Below are 22,840 nucleotides of genomic sequence, written 5' to 3' on the forward strand. Positions count from 1 at the left end.
TGGATAATGTCATCATCAGTTAATTTAACCACATTTCTCATGATGTATTAAAACAGTACTATTTTTTAAAAAGTATTATTCTAGGAACCACCTAACTCATTTACAACACCCTCAATGGTACAATGCTTGGTAAGAATAAATACTAAAAGAGAAAAAAGAATTAATCCACAGAACTCACAAAGATGATTACCTGGTAGTCTGGTTTTGTAAAATAATCCAAAGAGGAAATGTGCTCCAGAAAGATGCTGAATTCTGGAGGGAGATGTTTCAACATAAGCCTGTGGTCATACCTCTCCTTAATAGAGCCCACTTGTTCCTGGGAAATAAAGAGAAAAGGAACCAAAGTCAATTTCTCTTGGAAGCTACACATTAAGAGCCTCTCAGTAACAGTCTCAAGGGTATATAAAATTGAACAATATAATGTGACAATTAAAAATTAAAAGCCTACTGACATTTCTTTTCTTGGCAACCATCAGTGTTTTCTCTGTTTTGTAGATATTCATTTGTGTCATATTTTAGATTCCACACTATAAGTGATATCATATGGTTATGTGTCTTTTTCTGACTTACTTCACTTAAAAGACCTAATTGACTTTAAAAAAGAAAAAAGAGAACTAGTGAAAATAAAGCTAAGAGAGCTCAAAATTTAATCAGAAATGACAGTTGTACTTAAATTAGCATTTTCATAGAAAAAATTATAATATCAGCTCATAGAAAGAAAAATATACATATTAGGATATAGTGAAAGGGTTGGAAAATGTTAATTCTTATACATAAGTATAATTTCAACAAAAAATGCCTACCCAGGAGAAATTTGTACTCCTTCCACTACCAAAACTGATGCTTCCATTTTCAAAATTACCTTGTCCTTTATTTTTCTCCAAGGGAGCTGACCAACCACAAATTCCACCAACATATAGAACAAGGACCAAAGGTCATCATGTCTTCCCATTTCCTTCATAAGCAAAAGAGAATTCAGTCACATTACATTACTGCTCCTGTGAGTTCATTACATTGTCTAAGGCCTAACCATTGTGTTTTCATTTTTCCATAAAACTATCTGGCAGGTATATTTACATATCCGTAAAGCTATAAAACAATCTACATGGTAGAACAGATTTACTGAAAAATTTTCGATATAAAGAACACCCAAAAACCCAGAAATACTGGAAATAATGTATTTAAGAACCCATTAATTAATAAATGAGTTAATTAATTAGTAAAGGAAGGTGGTTGCCAAGGAATTCAGAGAAGTGGGGGAAGGGGAGTCAGTGCTAAGTGGGTACAGAATTTCAATGTTGCAAAATGAAAAAGTTGTAGAAATCTGGTGCAAAATAGTGTGGATATACTTAACACTACTTAATTGTATATATCAAAATGGTTAAGGCGGCAAATTGAATGTTATGTGTTCTTTACTACAATATAAAAAAAAGATGAAGCAGCAGCAAAGAAAATCTTCAGAACCAAAAGGAAAAGAAAGCTGGAAACATGAAAAGCAACCTAAGACTGAAGCTTTCGTTTTGGCTGTTTGGAGGCATCTGTCATAGGTTTATCAACCAGGGTTTTATCAGTCATGAAGGGGACAGGTGTAAAAACATTAAGCCTACACAAGACAGGAGTTGCAACTGAGACACTGCCCCACCTCTCCCCACACCATGTACCTAGGACCCTCAAGGGGCTATCTTTAATGCAGTATTTGGTATGTATGTTATTACTACAATAATTTTATTCTTGGTAAAATTTGACCACTATCAAAGAGATAGTGTTTTTTTAAAACAAAAACAACAACAAAAAACAACATCCTGAGAATCTGTTACCACGGGCCTGCCCCTCACTCAGATTTGGGGTTTAAATTTATATTGTCTATGTGGTCCAGGAAACCAAGTCCAGAAATGGTGTTTTCTGGGTGATCCTATTCTGCAGTAATGACATATCAGATGAAAATCCTCTCAAGGTAAAAAAGCACCCCTAAATTTAGGTCTCTTTGAAATCTTATAGATAAAACCCCACCAGATCATTATTTGAAATAGCCCAGGTTCCTCTGTCCACAGGATTCTCCAGCAAGAATACTGGAGTGGGTTGCATTTTCTTCTCCAGAGGATCTTCCTGACTCAGGGATCGAACCCACGTCTCCTACATTGGTAGGCAAATTCTTTACCACTGAGCCACCAGGGAAGCCCTTAGGAAGCATTACAAATCTCAAAGAGAATGAACATAAAGAAATCCACACCAAGGCAGATTTGAACATTTCTACAGGACACCAAAGACAAAGAGAAGATACCAAAAGTAGTCAAGAAAAAAAAAAAGACGATTAAATGCAAATTTCCCTGGTGGCTCAGATGGTAAAAGCATCTACTTACAATGTGGAAGACCAGGGTTCTATCCCCGGGTGGGGAAGATCTCCTGGATAAGGAAATGGCAACCCACTCCAGTATTCTTGCCTGGAAAATTCCATGGATGGAGAAGCCTCATAGGCTCCAGTCCATGGGGTCCCAAAGAGTTGGACACAACTGAGTGATTTCACTTTCACTTTTCACTTTCAACAAGAATTAAATGGACAAAGATCTCAGTAAGAACCACAGAACCAGAAGTAAAATAATTTCTTCAAAGTATTGTGATAAATGGGCTTCCCAGGTGGTGCAGTGGTAAAGAATCCTCCTGCCAAAGCAGGAGACATGGGTTTGATCCCTGTGTCAGGAAGATCCCCTGGAGTAAGAAATGACAACCCACTTCAGTAATCTTGCCTAGAAAATTTCATGTACAGAGGAGCCTAGTGGGCTACAATCCATGTGGTTGGAAAGAGTCGGCCATGATTGAGTGACGGAGCACATACACATTGCAATAAAACAAATATTAACAAAGGATTAAAATGCAGGAAAACAATGAGATGAAGTAAACAGTATTCAAGTATTTTGAAAAGTCCTTGTATTGTTTGGAAATTATTCATGTTAAGTTTCAAATTCTCTAAATAAACCTGCTTTCACTTAAAAGAAAACAAAAAACAAACAAAAATAGTTAAGATTTAGGTACCCCCAAAATAGAAATGCAGTGCATTAAGTTTAGAAATGATCAAATCAAGGTCACAGAGCATGGAAGAAAGAAGTATATTAGAGTTACCTGGGAATTATTTTTAAACTAGACAACAATCTCTCAAGGTTCTACTAGTCGTATTCCTCTGTCACCATATACACTGACAATCAGTATTGTGAAGCTATGCTACCATATAAAGCATACTACTCCTCAGATGTGTTGGGACCAGAAAAGAAGGGTAAGAACCAGTGCAGTATGTGATCAAATTTCCCTATCAACATTAATAAGCAGGTTAACAGAACAGCTGATAGATCACTCTACGCTGGAAAGGCTTTTAGAAGAAATCTCTACTCTTTAAATTAAAAAAAAACACACACATAATCTATTTCTAGTAGTTATTTTGGAAATGCTTATATTATGATCCCTGAACATGTTTATGCTTATCTCAAAATGAATTTCATATTTCAAAGATTCCAATGTGAACATATAACAGAATTAATTAGAAAGCATAGTACTTCTAAAATTTTGCAAGAATCTATCTGGAGAATGAATACTTTCTTTTCAAGATAGAATAATTAACTAAATACCAAAAAATAAAACACACTGAATCAAATCAAATGAGTTACAAATGCTTAGTAGAGTATTTCACACAGATAAAAAAATACTTTAACTATTTTCAATTTATAATTACATCCTGAGAAACCAAGGTAACTGAAGCATTGCATATAAAACCACAGGATTCTAGTCCTATTACATTTAGCATCAGTCAAGTTTTAATTAAAGCAGTTTTGGCTGCACAAGAATAAGGCAACAAAAATCAAGAGATTTCTCTTTATCAAGGAATCACATGTTAAATTTCCCAACTCTGTCCAAACAAGTTCAAGGATTGAGAATCCATAAAGTACTCACCTTTCCTACTCATAACTAAAGTTCAGGGTGAGGAAAAAAAATATTAGAGCAAAATAAAAGGATAAAAGTAAGAAAAAAAGAGAGGTTTTTAAAATTTAACCCAAAAAGAGATGAACAACTCACTCAAGATGAAAGAAAAATTTAAGTTTCTATATTTTAGATATTCATAAAAACAAATGTTTGATGGAGAGTATATAACAGATTAGATGTATATTACAGATAAAATGATGACCTACATTTCATTATGTATTGATAATATGAATTCCCAAATAACTTCTTGAAATAGAACACAGATGTCTTATTTATGCAAAATTCTTTAATAAATGTATTAATACTTACTTATATCTAATTAAGGACACAAGATTCCCCATAGATGTATATATAATTAGCTATTATATTTTCTGCCAGATTCAATTTTATTTTCTCTGCAGCTGCACACATCTATTATATATCCACTATACACCTTACCATGCCTTAGTATTACTAACACCTCTGTACTCTAATGTAAAGAAGTCAGTCTGATTCAAGCATCAGCATGCGCATACAGCTATGACTCTAGTTCAGACACCTACCCTGTTCCGATGAGCATTGATTGATGCATAACGAACTGTCCCTCGAAAGCCTGCCACAGCTCGAGGCTACAAAACCAAGCAAAGAATAAAAAATGAGCTTTAAATAGCATAAGATCCAGCACAGTTGAGCTCATGAAGTAGAAGGGAGAAAGATGTATTATAGTCAAGAAAACATGACTTAAATTTCTAACTTTTTTTAATAAGTGAAATTATAAAAATTAGAGGAGAATATCTCTAAATCATACATTTAAAATATAATAGCTATTAATGAGTCATATTTTAATTATCAATGAATCTCATTTTTTCTACCTACATTTTAAAATAAAATAGGATTTATGATAAATAAACTCTATCCATGAGAAAAAATAAATGCTTTCATGTACCCAGAATCATTCCAAGCATCACAGTATATACGTTAATATTCAGACTCTGGTTATAAATAAGTACATTAAAAACATAAAGTCTAAGTAAACTAAGATACGAACCTCTTTGTCTTGGGTATATCACTCAAACTCAATTCAGAGATGGTGGCAACTTGAACCTCTCCGGGTACGTGTAATTCACATATTCATCAACTCAAGTTATAGTGCACTTATTATGTGCCAGGTACTGGGAATAAACTCTACATAATATGTGAATCCAAGTCCCAGAGAGCTCAACTTGGAATAAAGTCCAAATTCTACTTCTTTGGCCTACAACACGTTCCAAGATTCTGGCACTTGCCTCATGCCAAAATGGATTTACTTGAGGTTTCCCCTTCAATAAAGTTTGTTTCTAGCACAAGACTTTGTACTTGTCATTCTCTCTAGCTGGAATACCATCTCTCTACATGCCTCCAATGGCTGGCTCTTCTATCCCAAATTCAGCCCTCTGCTTGAATGTCACCTCCTCAGAGAAATATTCTTTAATCATCGTAATTTAAAATAATATCTGCCCTTGCAATGCCACTCTGTTCTTTTACTCTGCTTTTTTTTTTTCACAAAACATCTTTTGCTACCTAAAATTAATTTTATTCATATTTTTACTTATTTGGTTTTTCCCTGCTTCTTTCAATGGAATATAAACCCTGTGATGGCAAAGTCTTTTTTGTGCCCACTTTACAGACACAGAAACAAGTTCCAAAAAGTAAACTTGTTTGAGGACACAGAATTAGTAGGTGATAAACCAAGGTCTTCTGACTTGAAATCATATAGTCTATTTCATGCTAAATCACTTCAGTCATGTCCGATTCTGTGCAACTCCATGGACTGTAGCCCACCAGGCTCCTCTGCCCATGGGATTCTCCAGGCAAGAATGCTAGAGTGGGCTGCCATTTCCTTCTCCATGTTTCTACTTTACTGCTTCACAAAGATCAAGTCAGTGCTTTTAAGATTCATGGATGGTGCTGTAGCTCAACAGGAAAACTGACATACTTTAAAATGATCATGGCCAATAATTTTCATTAGTAGAATTTTTTGCTCTCTTTTTCAGTAATTTCAAATTATCCTCAATTAACATGTACTAATGTGGTAGTCTGAAGAGATTACAATGAATGTTATTTTAAAAATCTTCAGTTACCAGAGTCATTTCAGTCATGTGCTATACACAGATAAACATTCTATGTGTTCTTCCTCCATTTGTTCATTTCTGCAACCTGTGTTTAATCTATTCATATTAATTATCTACTTATTTCTTATTTCATCAAATTATCTTTTCTCCTTCAGTTATTCCTTTTTAGTTTCAAGATTTAACTATTTTTAAAATGTTTTTTGTATTTAGTGACAAGTCTCAGGAATCAAACATTTCTGCAATCTATTTAAGCTCCCTTTTTTTCCTTAGCTGCCATTCACTGACAATCACAGTCAACAGATCTCAATATTTTCCTAAGACATCATGACTAACAGGAATATCTAATATTCTCAATTTGGCTGATGTAACTCTAAGGTTGAAGATTTCTCCTTCTAGAAGAAAACCATTTACAAGTCCTTTGTTCTGGCTCTGACCTTACTTTTGCCATGGAAAGGTTGAGACAGAGGTAAAGAGAGATCAGCTGTCTAGGGAGATTTTGATGTGATCCCTCCAAGAAATAATACCAGGTCAAAGAAATTCAGCCACCTTAAATAATGCAGAAAAAACAATTCAACCTAACTGGGGAAGCAGCTATAAATGCAGGTAACTGTAATTGAAAGTAGATTATAATAAACACCATTAGCAAAGTACAATGGGCTATGAAAGTCTAGGAGTGGTAAGAATTAGTTCTACTTGGTGAGAAGAAAGGAGAAGTCCTATGGAGGAAGGATGTCTTAAGAATAAGGAAACACATAACTGAGCCTTGAAAAAGGTGATCTCCAGAAACTTCCTCAATTGATGGTAATTTGGCAATAGCTATTTCAGACGGTAAAGATCTGCCTGCAATGCAGGAGACCTGGGTTCAAGCCTGGGTCAGGAAGATCCCCTGGAGAAGGAAATGGCAACCCACTCCAGTATTCTTGCCTGGAGAATTCCATGGATGAAGGAGCCTGACAGGCTACCGTCCATGAGATCACAAAGAGTGGGACATGACTGAGTGACTTTCACTATTAACCATTAAAGTTGCAAATGCATACGTTCTCTTTGACCCAGCAATTACACTTCTGGAGATTTGTCTTACAGATATACACTTTGCAGCTGCTCTATATTCTGACATGGAAAGATCTCCTAGATACACTGTAAAGTAAAAAAAAAAAAAAGGGAAGTGTACATCATGCTACCTTTTGAAGCAAAAAGGAAAAAATAAGAGTACACATTTGTATTTATTGTACACAAGAAAGAATATGTTAAGGAACTAAATGTTAAGAACAGAGGAGCCTGGCAGGCTATGGTACATAGGGTCGCAAAGAGTCAGACACAACTGAAGCAACTAAGCAGAAGCAGCATGCAAGCATTATCTAAAATGCCCAGTTCCCAGCAACAACAAAAAATTACAAGACATGCAAAGAAACAGGAAAATGTGACCCATATATGTAAAAAAAAAAAAGTAGGCAACAAAAACTGCTTATGAGAATGACTAGATGCTGGATATAAAAAAGATTTCAAAGTAGGTATTATAAATATGTAATAGAACTAAAGGAAAGCTTGATAAATTAAAGAAAGGCAAGTATAACAGCAATGCCATATCAAACAGGGAATATCACTAAAGATAAATTTTAAAACAGAACTAAATGTAAATTCTGCGTATGACAAATACAGTAACTGAAACAGAAGTAGTATATGATGTAGAAAGAAGCTCAGACTGCAAAAAAGACGCTTGATCCTCAAGGGGTAATGTGTGTTCTTACAAGATACACTCTAACTCTGTACATGTTTTTAAAAGCTGTAACACTCAATAATAAAATTAATGAATACCATCTGTAACGTAATCATAAACTCTCTATGATACTTCTTGGATGATACTCATTCTGATACACAATCGGCATTTCTTTAAAAAGAGTGATACTATAATAAGTTAATCCTCAAATATTTCATAATAGTATGAAAAATCTTACTGGTCTGACGTCACCACAGGAATTGGTAAACTGTCGAGCCAAGCCAAAATCAAGCATATAACATTTCCGACACGTACTAGGAAAGCGACCCATGGCAAAGTTTGACTAGAAAATAAAGGACGAAAACATACCTATTGTTATTACACGTAGTCCTTATATCTTATCCTTCCTGTATTTTAATTCTTCTATTTAAACTCTATATAATACACATCCCACTTATACTGCTCTAGTCAATGTTTATTGGATATTAACACATAATTTTGCTGCAGGTTCTATTAATGCCTAAGATCAGGTGAACTTGAGCAAAAAAAATTTATGTGACTATTATAAAGTTACATAAAATACAACACTGATTTAATTGGAGTCAGTACTCCAATAAGTTTCTTGAAATTCTAGTCTAAGTCACTACTTAAACAAACACCCAGCCCTTACTTTTTAAAATGGGAAGAACTAGGAGTGAACGAAATAGAATATATAGTCCAGAAATTGAAATGAGTTTCCTATAAGCATCATGAAGCTGAATTTCACTAAGTGCAAAAATAAAAATATAATTCAAGGAAACATAACAGACTTAAGGACAATGTATTTTCCATTCTTCCCTTAACAAAGATAAATGTGACATTAAATGACCACAAGTTTGCAAAACTGGGTATAATAAGTAAAGGAATTTATAAAAGCAAAAGTCTAATTGTTATAGAACTGTTAGCTTTTATTTTAAAATACTGTTCTAGTTAGGGAGCTTTCTAATCAAACTGGAAACTCTTCAATTACCATGGTTCTCAAATAATGACATTTAACTTGACATGGAAATAAAAGCAGGAAAAATCTATATTACATTAAGTCTGACTCAACTATGTTAATTTTAGCTGTCATTTTCATGTAAACTGTTTAATTTTTGAAATCATGTAGCAACAGATGGGTAAAATTTTCAACTGCAACAAGCAACACAATAAATTTATAGTAAATACAGTATATCAGAAATGGGTTATTTGCCCTGTGAGTAATACAAAAACCAAGAAGGAGAAAATAAAAGCATATTTAACAGTTACAGAAATCGCAATTTCTAGGAAAACAGAATAGAAAAAAATACTATATTGGCACTGTAGCACTCAGGAGAAAAAGCAAGCTCTTTTATAATTGATGGTTTCTTTCAAGTATAATTTGTCACTTGAGAAATAGTTCAAAGAACACAACATCTAAAAGCAACATGCATCTGTATTTTTAACCAATATCAGAAAAAAGAAATCCAAAAATGACTATCAATTTAGGTGTAAGGCTAAGTATCAGTTTTAACACATAAATCAAACATTAGTTATTTTTAATTTGGCTGCTGAGCAACACTTTCATTGTTTGAGAAAAGCTCTTGATTATAAGTTATAGTCTATAATTACAATTTTTAAAAAATTAAAAGGCAAGTTATAATACACTTCTAGTTTACATCTCTGCCACGGAAATTGAAATATTATCTTGTATTTAACATAGAAACCTACATTTGTAATTTACTGTGTCCCATCATAAGACTGGGCTTCCCAGGTGGTGCAGTGGTAAAGAGTCTGCCTGCCAGTGCAGGAGACACAAGAGATGTGTGTTTGATCCCTGGGTTGGGAAGATCCTCTGGAATAGGAAATGGCAACCTGTTCCAATATTCTTTCCTGGAAAATTCCATGGACAGAGGAGCCTGGTAGGCTACAATCCATAGAGTTGCAAAGAGTCTGACACCCTGAGTGACTGAGCACACACACACACATCCTAAGACCAAGAGTACTAAGCAAACTCATTCTGAGCTCTGGCAGGAAAAGGCCCCCTACCGGTTTGATGTCTCGGTGCAAGAATCCCACAGAATGGATGCTCTCAATAGACTCCAGAATCTGTCTACCCAAGCGAAGAGTAGTGCTAATGGTGAATGTGCCCCGGGACTGGCTCCGGCGTAGATCTGCCAGATTCCGGCCCTGTGGAAACCAAATAAACGCTTTCAAGTACGCTACTGAAAGCATGAGAGAAGAGCAAAGAATCATTCGTTTACCATTAAAAGATGTTTTGACTGAAATAGCAAGGATTTTATCTGAATCATGATCCTCTCACTCAAGAGAAGAATTCTCTTAAGATAATGTATAAACATTACAGACAAATTTAAGAATAACCAAAGTTTTTTTAAAGTTGTTTCCTTTTTTTAAACTTTTTTTTTAAATGAAGGACTCTTTAAAATCTATAGTATTTCACAATTTGCAAGTTTCACACACATGATTTCATATAATGCCATAAAAACACTTTTCAAAAATCTCCTATCCCTCTCCCCACTGTGAACCTGCTTCTTTTTTGTTCTACTCACTAGTTTGTTATAATTTTTAGATTTCACATAAAAGTTATATCTTATAGTATTTGTCTTTATCTTTTCTACGTCTATAACATATTATGTTCCTGAGTCGTCATGTTTCCCTTTGTCACTGATGTCATAACAAAATGTAGTCTTGATTACATAAAAAAGATACACATACACAGGGCAGTAATTCCTCATTATTGCCTAACATATATTCCTATACAAACTACTTAACTTTTCTATGTCACAGCTTCCTTATAAAATGGGGCCAATAATACTTACCTTATACTGTTTTATAAGGCTTAAACAAGATCCATGTAGTGTCTGGCACACAGTAGGTACTCAATAGGTGCTAATTACTATTATAAATAAAAAGGTATGAAACAATCACAGCAGTAGATAAAAGCAAAGAATTTATCTAGTCTGTGCCAGATGTATTACATTCATGACTGTATTTAGTCCTTAGCACCCTAAACAAAAGTTGCTACACCAATATTTCAGATGAGGATACTAAGGCTCAGAGAGTTTAAATAATGTTAACCTGTTAAGATAAAGTTGTTCTTCAAATCTAAGTCTGTTTAACTGGAAAGTGTTCTTTTTCCATTTTACAGTACTGATCTACCCAGAAGACTCCTTATTGAGTAGGTAACAAATCAGCATTCTGATTGAGAGCAGGCTATGATGCTGCAGTTCCACCTGTAGCATTTATATGAAGAATTTATATTCATAGTAATATGGAATGAATATTATTAAATAAAAAAGGAAACTCATTTCTCCCTAAATAATGCTATAAATTTAACATGATCCAATAACTATGCAAGAGGATTTTATTATTAAAAATTTTAAACATACTCAAAAGGAAAGAAAGTAATATAATGAACCCTCATATACCTATCCATCACTCAGAATTAATAATTATCAATTAATGGCCAATCTTTTTTCATCTGTTATCCACCCCTCCTCTCCCCATATGTAACATACAATGTCTCCCTTCCTACACACATATACTGGACAATTCTCATGTAAATTTTAACCTAAATTTCATCTACATATATTAGGCAAAGAAATGAAAATATATAATAAAATCAAAGAAATTATATGCCAGAAGTTCTATCACAGAAAATTTGAAACTGGAAATATCAATATGAGCCATGATATATTTTTTCTTGTAAAAAAATTTATATACCCTGAACCTATCCACTTGAAAAGAATTTAAAACAATGACCAACCCAATTGGAGGGACACACAGCATCTAGATTCTGGTCTCTAAACACCATTTCTCATTAGGAGGAATCAGAAAGTAAACTAAAGTCGCTCAGTTGTGTCCGACTCTGTGCGACCCCATGGACTGTAGCCTGCCAGCTCCTCTGTCCACGACATTTTCCAGGCAATGATAGTGGAGTGGGTTGCCGTTTCCTCCTCCAGGGTCAGAAAGTAAGGATGCTGTCAAAGCTCCCTACTGGGAGCCAATTCATTTTTCTGAAAACTTGAAATTAAAAGAATCAAACATTAGTCCTGCCTTTCTGTGTGAAATGTACCTAAGGATAACCTAATAATTGATGGAATGCTTTTAAAAGAATTCCAGTAATAAAGAGGAATTGTAAAATTATAACTATACATTTGCAACCCCACTGAAGTAAAGAATTTTGGCAGTGATTACTAACAGGTTGATAAAACCTAAGAGAAAAATCAGTTGCCTGCGATGTGGGAGACCTGGGTTCGATCCCTGGGTTGGAACGATCCCCTGGAGGAGGGCATGACAACCTACTCCAGCATGGCAACCCACTCCAGTATTCTTGCCTGGAGAATCCCTATGGACTGAGGAGCCTGGGGGGCGATAGTTCATGGGGTCACAAAGAGTTGGACATGACTGAGTGACTCAGCACACACAAGAGAAAAATTATGGGAACTTTAAAATGGATGGACCTCAGAACCTCACTGATTCAATCTTAGCACAACTAAAAGAGACAAGCAGACACTGTCTGCTGATATAATATAAATAGGAAGCACACAACCCATCTCTGAAGTATTCTAGCAAAATAAAACTGGAATCTGATCTAATCACAAATTTATAGAAAATATAGGGGACAGAAGAATATGTTAAGTATTACCACATGGAGACAATTAGCAAAATCCAGAGCATGGAAACTTCTGCATAACAAATAATTTTTTTAATCAATGACAATACAAACAACAACAACAAAAAAACTTAAGAAAAAAAAATGAGAGGGAACTTTTAAAAAGAGGCTTAAGAGGGACTTTCCTGGTAGTCCAGTGGCTAAGACTCCAAGCTCCCAATGCAGGGGGCACAGGTTCAATCCCTAGTATCCCTGGTTAGGGAACTAGATTCCATGTGCCACAACTAAGATCCTGCATAAAAACTCCTCATGCCACTGCTGCTGCTGCTAAGTCACTTCAGTCGTGTCCAAGTCTGTGCGACCCCAGAGATGGCAGCCCACCAGGCTCCCCGGTCCCTGGGATTCTCCAGGCAAGAACACTGGAGTGGGTTGCCATTTCCTTCTCCAATGCATGAAAGTGAAAAGTGAAAGTGAAGCTGCTCAGTCGTGTCCAACTCTTTGTGACCCCATGGACTGCAGCCCACCAGGCTCCTCCGTCCATGGGATTTTCCAGGCAAGAGAACTGGAGTGGGGTGCCACTGCCTTCTCCGACACAATGATGATCAAATCATCCACAACTAAGACCTGGCACAGCCAAATAAATAAATATTTAAAAAAAATAAAAATAGGGACTTGCCTGGTGGTCTCGTGGTTAAGAATCCACCTGCAATTGCAGGGGACACAGGTTTGATCCCTGGTCTGGGAAAATTCCACATGCCGCAGAGCAACTAAGCCAGTGCGCCACAACTACTGAGCCCACATGCTGCAAGTACTGACGCTCACACTCCTAGAGCCCGTGCTCGGCAACAAGAGAAGCCACTGCCAGGAGAAGCCTGTGCGCAGCAAGGAGGAGTAGCCCTGGCTGGCTGCGATTAGAAAAAGCCTGCCTGCAGTAGCAAAGACCCAGCACGGCCAAAAATAAATAAATTAATACATACATAAATCTTTTAAAATTTTTGTTTAAAAAAAAAAAGAGGCTTAAGATATGCATATCCACCAAATACAATGTGTGAACCTTGTCTGGAACCAGGTTCAAGTATAACAAATATAAAAATAAGTGAGAGACACAACCAAGAAAATGGGAAGACTGACTTGAAAAGATATTATTGTGTATTATGGTTACTAGTGGGAAAAAAAGAATCCTTGACTATATATTGATATATTTATGATAAAATATGACTTCAATTTGCTTTTAAATCATCTGAGGAAGGAGAAGAAAGGCAGAATACAACTCTAGTTTCATTTAATTTTTTCCACAATAATAAAAAGCTTAAAAATACATGGCAGCCCTGATGTTAGGCAATCTAGATCTATATCTGTTCTGGTTATAGGATTCAAAACATTTTTTGCCCTTTCCTAGGTGATATGCTTATCACAAAATACCATCCTTTGGCTATACTAAGGATGATCACATAAAGCCTCAGTGGTGACAGGATAGCAAATGAGACCTGACCACGGTCTTCCTAGTAGATATAAGAAAATAAACGTGTGTGACTGCTTGAACCCTATTAGATTTCAGACCCATTTTCATGGTAAATAGCTAGAATTTCTACAGGAGAAATGGGATTATTCCTTAAAAATTTAAAGGCAGATATTATATAACTGAATCACCAGGAGGCAAAAGACTAAAGTTAGCTTAAGAACAAGGAGGGTTTTTAGAAGAAATTAGAAATGCTGGTGAGAAACTGGGTCTGAGCATATAAATTTTATCAAAATATATGGGGACCCCCTGGCAGTCAACTTTAATATGTCAAACAAGAGAAAGAACCCTCAAACAGTTATACCAGCTTTAGTTTTATCTCAAATCAAGTCAAACATATAGAGGTTAATGGTGGGTTAATTTTTTTATGATGGGGAAAAACAAAACAAAACAGCATGCAAGTCAAAACAAAGCATTCTTAGATGAGTCCACAGGAGCTTGCCAAAGGTCAGAGAGCCATCATTGCCTCATATACACCATCCTCCTTAGTTTTCCATACTTGCAGCTTTCTCATTTCCAGAAGTGAGATTAAGGTGAGTGTAAATAAAATAAAAAAGACTATATGCTAGGACTGAAAGAGACTCTGCAGACTTAAAAAGCATCTCCACATCGTCCAGTCAGTAGTAGCCTATACACAAAAATAAAGAGTTTTCTCTTATTGTGCCAAGAATATTGGCCCAAGGTGTCCATCAAGTAAGTCCTAACACCCATCAAATCAGTCAGTCCCAGGAAAACCTCAAGCCTCCTTGAGCTAAAGTCTCTTCGTTTGCAAAATGGGGGTAAAACCTGCCCTATCCTCTTCAGGGGAAATGATAATAATCAAGTAAGATGCATAATAAATTCAGAAGAAAAAAACTATAAGATAGCATACAAAAGTTATATTATTATTACAGGCTAAAATGAGAGACAGCAAGGTCCATATTAATGACCTAAAAAGATACAGGGATTCTGCTTCAAGTAAAAAAACTATGCTGGCTCAAGAGTAGTGAAACACATGACTCAGAGACATCAAGACAATAGTCTGTAGGAAATTAATGTCTATAGATATAAATCAAATGCTGAAGGATAGCTGAGGGAAACAAGAGAAGCCCTAACAAGAAGAGGAAGAATTTAGGCGAGGATCTATGCCTCTGAAATCACTACTAAGTAGTTAGGTTGAAAAAATAAACAAAAGAACCAAATGCCTAAAACAAACTTTGCTAAAGATGAAGGGAAACCCTGAGAACTCTTAAGTTCTCTTAAGTTAGGCAGCAAAGTGAACCATGGCTTTTCCACTTTGATGGTGAGTACAGGTTCAGAGCTGTGTGTGCATGCGTGTGTGTATGCATGTGCACGTGCATGTGTTCATTCAGGGGCAGAGGCAGAGGCAGTGTCAGAGAGAAAGGGCTGATTTCCCTCTTTTTGCTGCAGTCATTACTTCAATGCTCCATTTCTGAATTTCTGTCATCTGCTACCCAACCCAACTCCACTCCCCATCTCAAGGACAGGAAAACAGAGCTATGTTAATAGTAAAGAGAAAAAACAGCATTTCTCTCCATCTCATTTTAAAATTTTCAAACAGTCAAGGTTGATATTTGTGAAAATGGGAACCTAGAGTTCTTAACATAATGGTGGAGAAGGAAGGGACAGGAACAGGGCAAAACTCATTATATCTGGTAATCCATGTGGGAATCAAAAATTTGGCAATGATGACAATCAACAAAGATGTGCATCAGAGAAAACAGTTGATAAAGACAACCCTTCCATCTTTGCAAAAATCTGTTATCACCAGGTCTGTTTAAATATATACCATCCGTATAGTATAAAAGATTCTGCAATGATACCAAGAATTATACCAAGAATGATATCAATGATATCAATTCTGCAATTGATACTCGTCAATTTTAAGAAACATTTTCAAAGTAACCTACCTGCAACTGCATGACCACGTAGTTGAATCGATCATTCCTCCCACAACCAATAAATCTACAAACATGGTCTTTCCCTGGATAAAAAGAAAGAAAAAAAGATACAAGACAGTAGAAAGGTTATACTATAGTTTCTCTTCTTAGAAATTAATAATTTATTTTTCTGTATAGTATTTTAATGATTGAATATAAAAACCTGTCTTAAGAATCTTAACGATAGGCAACTAGTATTATTCAAAATTCCTACCCACCTCTCTCCATATCCTACACTGCTCTTTATATAGTAAAGTAAGTGTTTACTAAATGAATAAACAAATGAGGGGACTAATGAATGATAATTTATTTAGGAAGGAAACAATTAAGAGGTCATTTCAAATCAACTTGCTCAGACATGATACATATAAAAGAAAGAAGAGCTATAAACAAGAACTATGTTAGGAATATATATTCTGGATTTTAGATATGGCCTGCCATTCACCATTATAGATTCAGTGAATCACTTCATCTTTCTGGGCCCCTTGATATGGATTTGCTCAGTGGTTTTCAACCTGAGTTTCACATGTGAAATCCAAGGAGGTGCTAGTGGCTGGGGTCCAGAGCGAAGCAGAGGTGGAAGAGAGAGAGACTAGGCTTCGGCATCTGATTCAGAACAGCAAACAAGGGTCCTAAAAGAGGATCAGGTCTGGTGGCTTCCAGGACCAGAAGAGGGAATCTGGCTGGAGAACAGTGAATGAAAGGAGGGATGGGATAACAGAATGAGATAATACTGGAGAAACAGGCAGGCACCAGATCCCGGAGGATCCTGGACTCCATAATAAGGAATGTGAACCACATATATAGGTCAGTGTTTTCTAACCCTAGCTGCTTATTACAATTATCTGGGGAACTTTTTTAAAACTCCTAAACTTTTTTTACTGAATCAGAATCTATGGGGGAAAGATACAAGATTGAGCTTTCAAAAGTTCTCTGACCCAAAAGCAGACAGGCCATGGATGTTTTTGAAACATCCACGTATTTGAAAACTACTGCTGAGTAGTGTGAGAAGCATCTAAAAGATTTTAACAAAAAGAAAAACACTTAAAACATTCCATTTTAGAACATCGCCATGGTAGCAATGAGGAAGACAGACTATTGAGAGGTCAATTATGGAGGCAGAATGGTCATTCTAGGGACAGTTACAATATCCCTAGAGAGAACAGGGCTTGAACCTCTTTTTAATCTAATGTATTACAGTAGGTATAGAAAAAAGAAACAGGATAAATTGGAGAGATGCTAAGATGTAGTTACTGACTAGAAATGGGCACAATTAAATAAAAAGTTGTACCGAAACAAGAGAATATAGTAAGTTGTATAGATTTTAAGGGATATCAGAATGTTGAGTTTGAGGACAACCAGGTGAATTCAGCAGACAATTGTAATTTCAAGCCTGAGACAAAACACTGAGCTCCAGAAATTTACTGGGGAATGACTGGTTCATAGAAGGCAAATGGAACTACAAACATAAATGGAAGATTTCCAAGTTGAAAGAATAAAGAATGAGAAGACAAGAAACTTAAGAACGGAATTCTAGAAAATGAACCATCTGAAAAGCATGAATAGAAATAAAAGAGCCCATGAAGGAAACAGAGTAATAGCCTGAAAGGCAGGAGAAAACTATGAGAGATAAAGGTCATAGAATTCAGAGGTAGAAGTGGCCAGGGGCTGAGGAGTGCTCAGTAATATAAACAATTAGGAAGTTACTGGTGAGTGGAAGGGGCAGAAGCCAGTCCATAATGGGTTAAAGAATAAATGGAACATGAGACAATGAGGGCAATCTTTGAAGAAGCTTCCCAAAAAGTGAGGAAGTCACAACCAAGAGCCATAAGGACAGACTTTAATAGACAGATGAGGAATATATCCCAACATTCAAAAAGAATTAGTCCACTAATTTAAAATATAAACACAATCCAGGTTTAATTTAGTTAATGAGTCCACACTTCTCTTTTGCATCTGGGTTATCACATTGTTCTCTCATTCTCTGTGCTTCTGTTGAAAGGGGTCATAACTAGCAAGAAAAAGTACAATGGAAACAATAATTCACAATGTGTACGATGTATGTATATCACTTTACATACATTTGCAAAATAAGTCATCTAATAAACTGTAGTAAGAGTGAAAGGATAAAATGACTGTCAACTGGCAACTTACTCTTTTCCAGCTTCAAAGAAACAAACAATCGTTTTAAAGTATTTTCTTACTACCCATTCCTCAAAACTCCAACTTCTTATTAAGATAACAATTAAATGCAGTATCTCTATTACAAAGGTATTTAAGTCATCTAATAACAAAAGGTCATACTAAATTTAACTCCTCTTGGAATGCTGTTTCTAAAATATCTTTATAAGTAATACAAAATACTATTTATCTCTTGATATTAAAACCACCCTACTTTTAAAAAGATAAAAATCAAATAAACTAGACCTTTACTGGGTAACCAAAATACAAAGTCAGCAGCAAATTTTCTAGGATTCCCCAGTACATCTTCACTGCATTAGGTAAGAGCTTAATGAATTCTTATCATACTTTATAACATAGTGTACCCACTGCTCTTATATTTTAGATATATGCAATTAATGAAACTACTTATTAAAGTTAGTTCATTAAATATGTACCAATTTTTGGAAGCATGGAGAAACTAGAATTTAATTGAAACAGTAACTCTTCACCACCACTTATAGCAGTTCTTAAAATAACTTTATAATAACTAGTACAAACTGAAGTATCATTCCATGAATACAGGGGTCCTATCTATGTTGTTCTGTTACTACCCCACAGTACCTGGCGAAGATATTTGTGAATGAACAAACTAATGGAAATAATAACTATAATAAAAATAATATTAATAATAATAAAGCATGCACAATATGAAGCATACTGTGCTAGGCATTATATTAAGTGTTTTATATGTACTTAATCCTCACAAAATCACTGCAGATGGTGACTGCAGCCATGAAATTAAAAGACGCCTACTCCTTGGAAGGAAAGTTATGACCAACCTAGATAGCATATTCAAAAGCAGAGACGTTACTTTGCCAACAAAGGTCCGTCTAGTCAAGGCTATGGTTTTTCCAGTGGTCATGTATGGATTTGAGAGTTGGACTGTGAAGAAAGCTGAGTGCTGAAGAATTGATGCTTTTGAGCTGTGGTGTTGGAGAAGACTCTTGAGAGTCCCTTGGACTGCAAGGAGATCCAACCAGTCCATTCTGAAGGAGATCAGCCTTGGGATTTCTTTGGAGGGAATGATGCTGAAGCTGAAACTCCAGTACTTTGGCCACCTCATGCAAAGAGTTGACTCATTGGAAAAGACTCTGATGCTGGGAGGGATTGGGGGCAGGAGGAGAAGGGGATGACAGAGGATGAGATGGCTGGATGGCATCACTGACTTGATGGACGTGAGTCTGAGTGAACTCCAGGAGTTGGTGATGGACAGGGAGGCCTGGTGTACTGCGATTCATGGGGCTGCAAAGAGTCGGACACAACTGAGCGACTGAACTGAACTGAACTGAATCCTCACAACTTAAATGGCATAAGTATTATTATTGTCTCTATTTTTCCAATTTGAAAATGGAGGCTTGGTGAGGTTAACTACTGTGTCTAAGACCCCACAGCTGGAAGACGATGGAGCAGTTTGATCCCAGAGTTTTTGTTCTTATCCATTATGCCAGGAATAAATGAAACAGATTTTAAAGTCAAGTAACACCTTGTAAATAAATATTAAAACTAAGCAGTAAATAAAGACTGTGACAAAATATGGGCTTCCCTCATAGCTCAGCTGGTAAAGAATCTGCCTGCAATGGAGGAGACCCGGGTTTGATTCCTGTGTTGGGAAGATCCCCTGGAGAAGGAAATGGCAACCCAATCCAGTATTCTTGCCTGGAAAACCCCATGGACAAAGTAGCCTGGCGAGCTACAGTCCATGGGGTCTCACGAGTCAGACCGACCTAGCAACTAAACCACCACCATGATAAAATACAGACAAGGAGATCCACTATGTGCCAAGTACTAAGGCAAGCACTAGGAATACACGATAAATTAAATAAGATCATGCCATCAAGGAATTCACAGCCTGGATATATAAACAAAAAATTACAATATGTATTAGTTAGTATGATGAGCTCTGCATTACAGACAAATTACTGTGGATACACAGAAGATGTAAAAATTTTATGAGGCTTTTCTAGAGCTAAATCATTAGATTTTAAATAATTAATAGAGTTAACAGACTAGAGGGCTAGATAAGAGGCTGAGGTGGGGGGGATGCTGAGATAAGAAAAGTACACTAAAGTCTTGTATGCCACATAAAGGAATTTAGATCTGACACATAATGGGTGGCAGTTGGGGGTGGGGAGAGGTAGTTCAAAGGTTTTCAAGCATGAGAGCAACATAATTTGGCCTGTATTTTGGAAAAGTAATGCTATTCACCATTAGATGCTGGTTTATGGAAGAGCTGAAGGCAGAGAGATATTAGGAGGTTACATCAGATAAGGTAAAAGATAAGGAAGGTTCAAATTAAAGCACTGAGAGTGAGAATTTAAAGAAGAGGAAAGATTTCAAATTAAGCTTTAAGAGACAGAATAGAGAATGCAAACTAGTACAGCCACTATGGAGAACAGTGTGGAGATTCCTTAAAAAACTGGAAATAGAACTGCCTTATGACCCAGCAATCCCACTGCTGGGCATACACACTGAGGAAACCAGAATTGAAAGAGACACGTGTACCCCACTGTTCATCACAGCACTGTTTATAATAGCCAGGACATGGAAGCAACCTAGATGTCCATCAGCAGATGAATGGCTAAGAAAGCTGTGGTACATATACACAATGGAGTATTACTCAGCCATAAAAAAGAATACATTTGAATCAGTTCTAATGAGGTGGATGAAACTGGAGCCTATTATACAGAGTGAAGTAAGCCAGAAAGAAAAACACCAATACAGTATACTAACGCATATATATGGAATTTAGAAAGATGGTAACAATAACCCTGTATGCCAGACAGTAAAAGAGACACAGATGTATAAAACAGTCTGGACTCTGTGGGAGAGGGAGGGGGGGGATGATTTGGGAGAATGGCATTGAACATGTATAATATCATATATGAAACGAGTCGCCAGTCCAGGTTCAATGCAGGATACAGGAAGCTTGGGGCTGGCGCACTGGGATGACCCAGAGGGATGGTACGGGGAGGTAGGTGGGAGGGGGGTTCAGGATGGGGAGCACGTGTACACCCATGGCGGATTCATGTTGATGTATGGCAAAACCAATACAATATTGTAAAGTAATTAGCCTCCAATTAAAGTAAATAAATTTAAATTAAAAAAAGAGAGAGAGACAGAATAGACATTATGTAAGAGAAGAAAGTGAATGAAGCCTTTTAAGTTAAGTGGACAAAGTAAACTGCATTAATATACACCAAGACAAAAGTATGAGAGAGGATAATGATTTCTGGTTGGGGATTTTGCACTGATTTATCTATGGAACATGGAAGTTGTGTTAGAAATTTAGGGGTAGAGTTTAACAGAGGTCAACCATGTAAGGCCTCCCAGTGGCTCAGTGGTAAAGAATCTGCCTGCCAATACAAGCAGACACAGGTTTGATCTCTGGGTTGGGAAGATTCCCTGGAGAAAGAAATGGCTACCCACTCCAGTATTCTTGCCTGGAGAATCCCATGGACAGAGGCACCAGGTGGACTACAGTCCATAGGGTTGCACAGAGTCAGACACAACTGAGCACAGACACACAACCATGCAAATAGACCTATGTATTGTCAATGAGGTAGGAGTTGACTGCCCAGAGAAGACAGTTTGAGAGAAGGACACCAGTTAGGACACCAGCACGTCAGGGAAAGAAGAAGGAACTAGTGAAGGAGACTGAGAAGGAAATCTATTCAGATTTTCCATTTCTTCATGAGTCAGTTTCAGCAGTGCAGGTTTTTCTAGGAATTTGTCCATTTCATGTAAATTATTTAATTTGTTGCATTGTAATTCATAGTATTCCCTTATAATTCTTTTAAAATTCCTGTAAGGTCTGTAGAAATGTCCCCTCTTCCACTCCTGATTTTAGTAATTTCCGTGTTTTTGCTTCCCCCCCTCTTTGTCTGTCTAGTAAAGGCTTGTCAATTTGTTCATTTTTTAAATAAAAGAACCAATTTCTGACTTTGTAGAATTTTCCCCATTGTTTTTCTAGTCTCTCTTTTATTAATTTCCACTGTAATCTTTCTTATTTCCTTCCTTCTGCTTGCTTTAGGTTTAATTTGCTCTTCTTTTTCTAGTGTCATAAGGTAGAAGGTTAGGCTATTTACTGAAAATCTTTCCGGTTTCATGATATAAGTGTTCACTGCTATAAATTTCTTTCTAAGTACTGTTCAAGATGTACCCCATAACTTTAGGTATCTCGTGATGATGAAGTTTTAACTAAGCAATCGGTAGAGCCAGTTTTGAATCTTAGAAGGTAGGGCCATTAATGCCATATATTATGCAGGACAACCTATTATTTTTCTTTGAAGGAGACACAATACTGCTGGAAAGAAAAAAAGCATTAGCTTCAAGTTAAATTTCAACTCTGCCACTTAATAATTATGGGACTTTGATCAAATCTTGGTTTCCTCAACAGAACTACTTAAAAAAGTTAAATGAGATAATATATTTATAAAGCATTTTCTTGATTAACTATTCAGTGTTCATTCCTCCTTGCTAACAGTACCCAAATTTCCCTTTGGAAATGATCTTCCCCTGTCTCAATGGATTTGATTTACTCAGGCAAGGTGGGACATTAATTGCTCTAAGCCAAACAGAATAATCTAGAAATAGAGATCAAGCTCAGCTGGTAAAGAATCCACTTGCAATGTGGGAGACCTGGGTTCGATCCCTGGGTTGGGAAGATCCCCTGGAGAAGGAAATGGCTCCCATTCCAGTATTCTGGCCTCAGGAATTCCATGCACTGTGTAGTCCATGGGGTCACAAAGA

The 22,840-nt window shown here is 36.3% G+C and overlaps 1 protein-coding gene across 11 annotated transcripts in view; it reads right to left on the reverse strand.

Moving 5' to 3' along the window:
• The window catches only part of TTBK2 (tau tubulin kinase 2), a 135,026-nt gene that overhangs the window by 44,943 nt on the left and 67,243 nt on the right, over nt 1-22,840 (reverse strand). For 10 of the 11 annotated variants that reach the window (XM_059890615.1, XM_059890612.1, XM_059890614.1 and 7 more), the window contains 6 exons: nt 15,839-15,912; nt 9,823-9,963; nt 8,015-8,119; nt 4,512-4,577; nt 863-955; nt 191-316 (listed from right to left, as the gene is read on the reverse strand). In XM_059890615.1, coding sequence (XP_059746598.1) covers nt 191-316; nt 863-955; nt 4,512-4,577; nt 8,015-8,119; nt 9,823-9,963; nt 15,839-15,912 — 605 coding nt within the window. Of the gene's footprint in view, nt 1-190; nt 317-452; nt 588-862; nt 956-4,511; nt 4,578-8,014; nt 8,120-9,822; nt 9,964-15,838; nt 15,913-22,840 lie in introns of those variants that run through there. The other variant, XM_059890616.1, reaches the window with a different exon arrangement.

Source organism: Bos taurus, chromosome 10, assembly GCF_002263795.3.
Source record: "Bos taurus isolate L1 Dominette 01449 registration number 42190680 breed Hereford chromosome 10, ARS-UCD2.0, whole genome shotgun sequence".
Classification (NCBI taxonomy): domain Eukaryota; kingdom Metazoa; phylum Chordata; class Mammalia; order Artiodactyla; family Bovidae; genus Bos; species Bos taurus.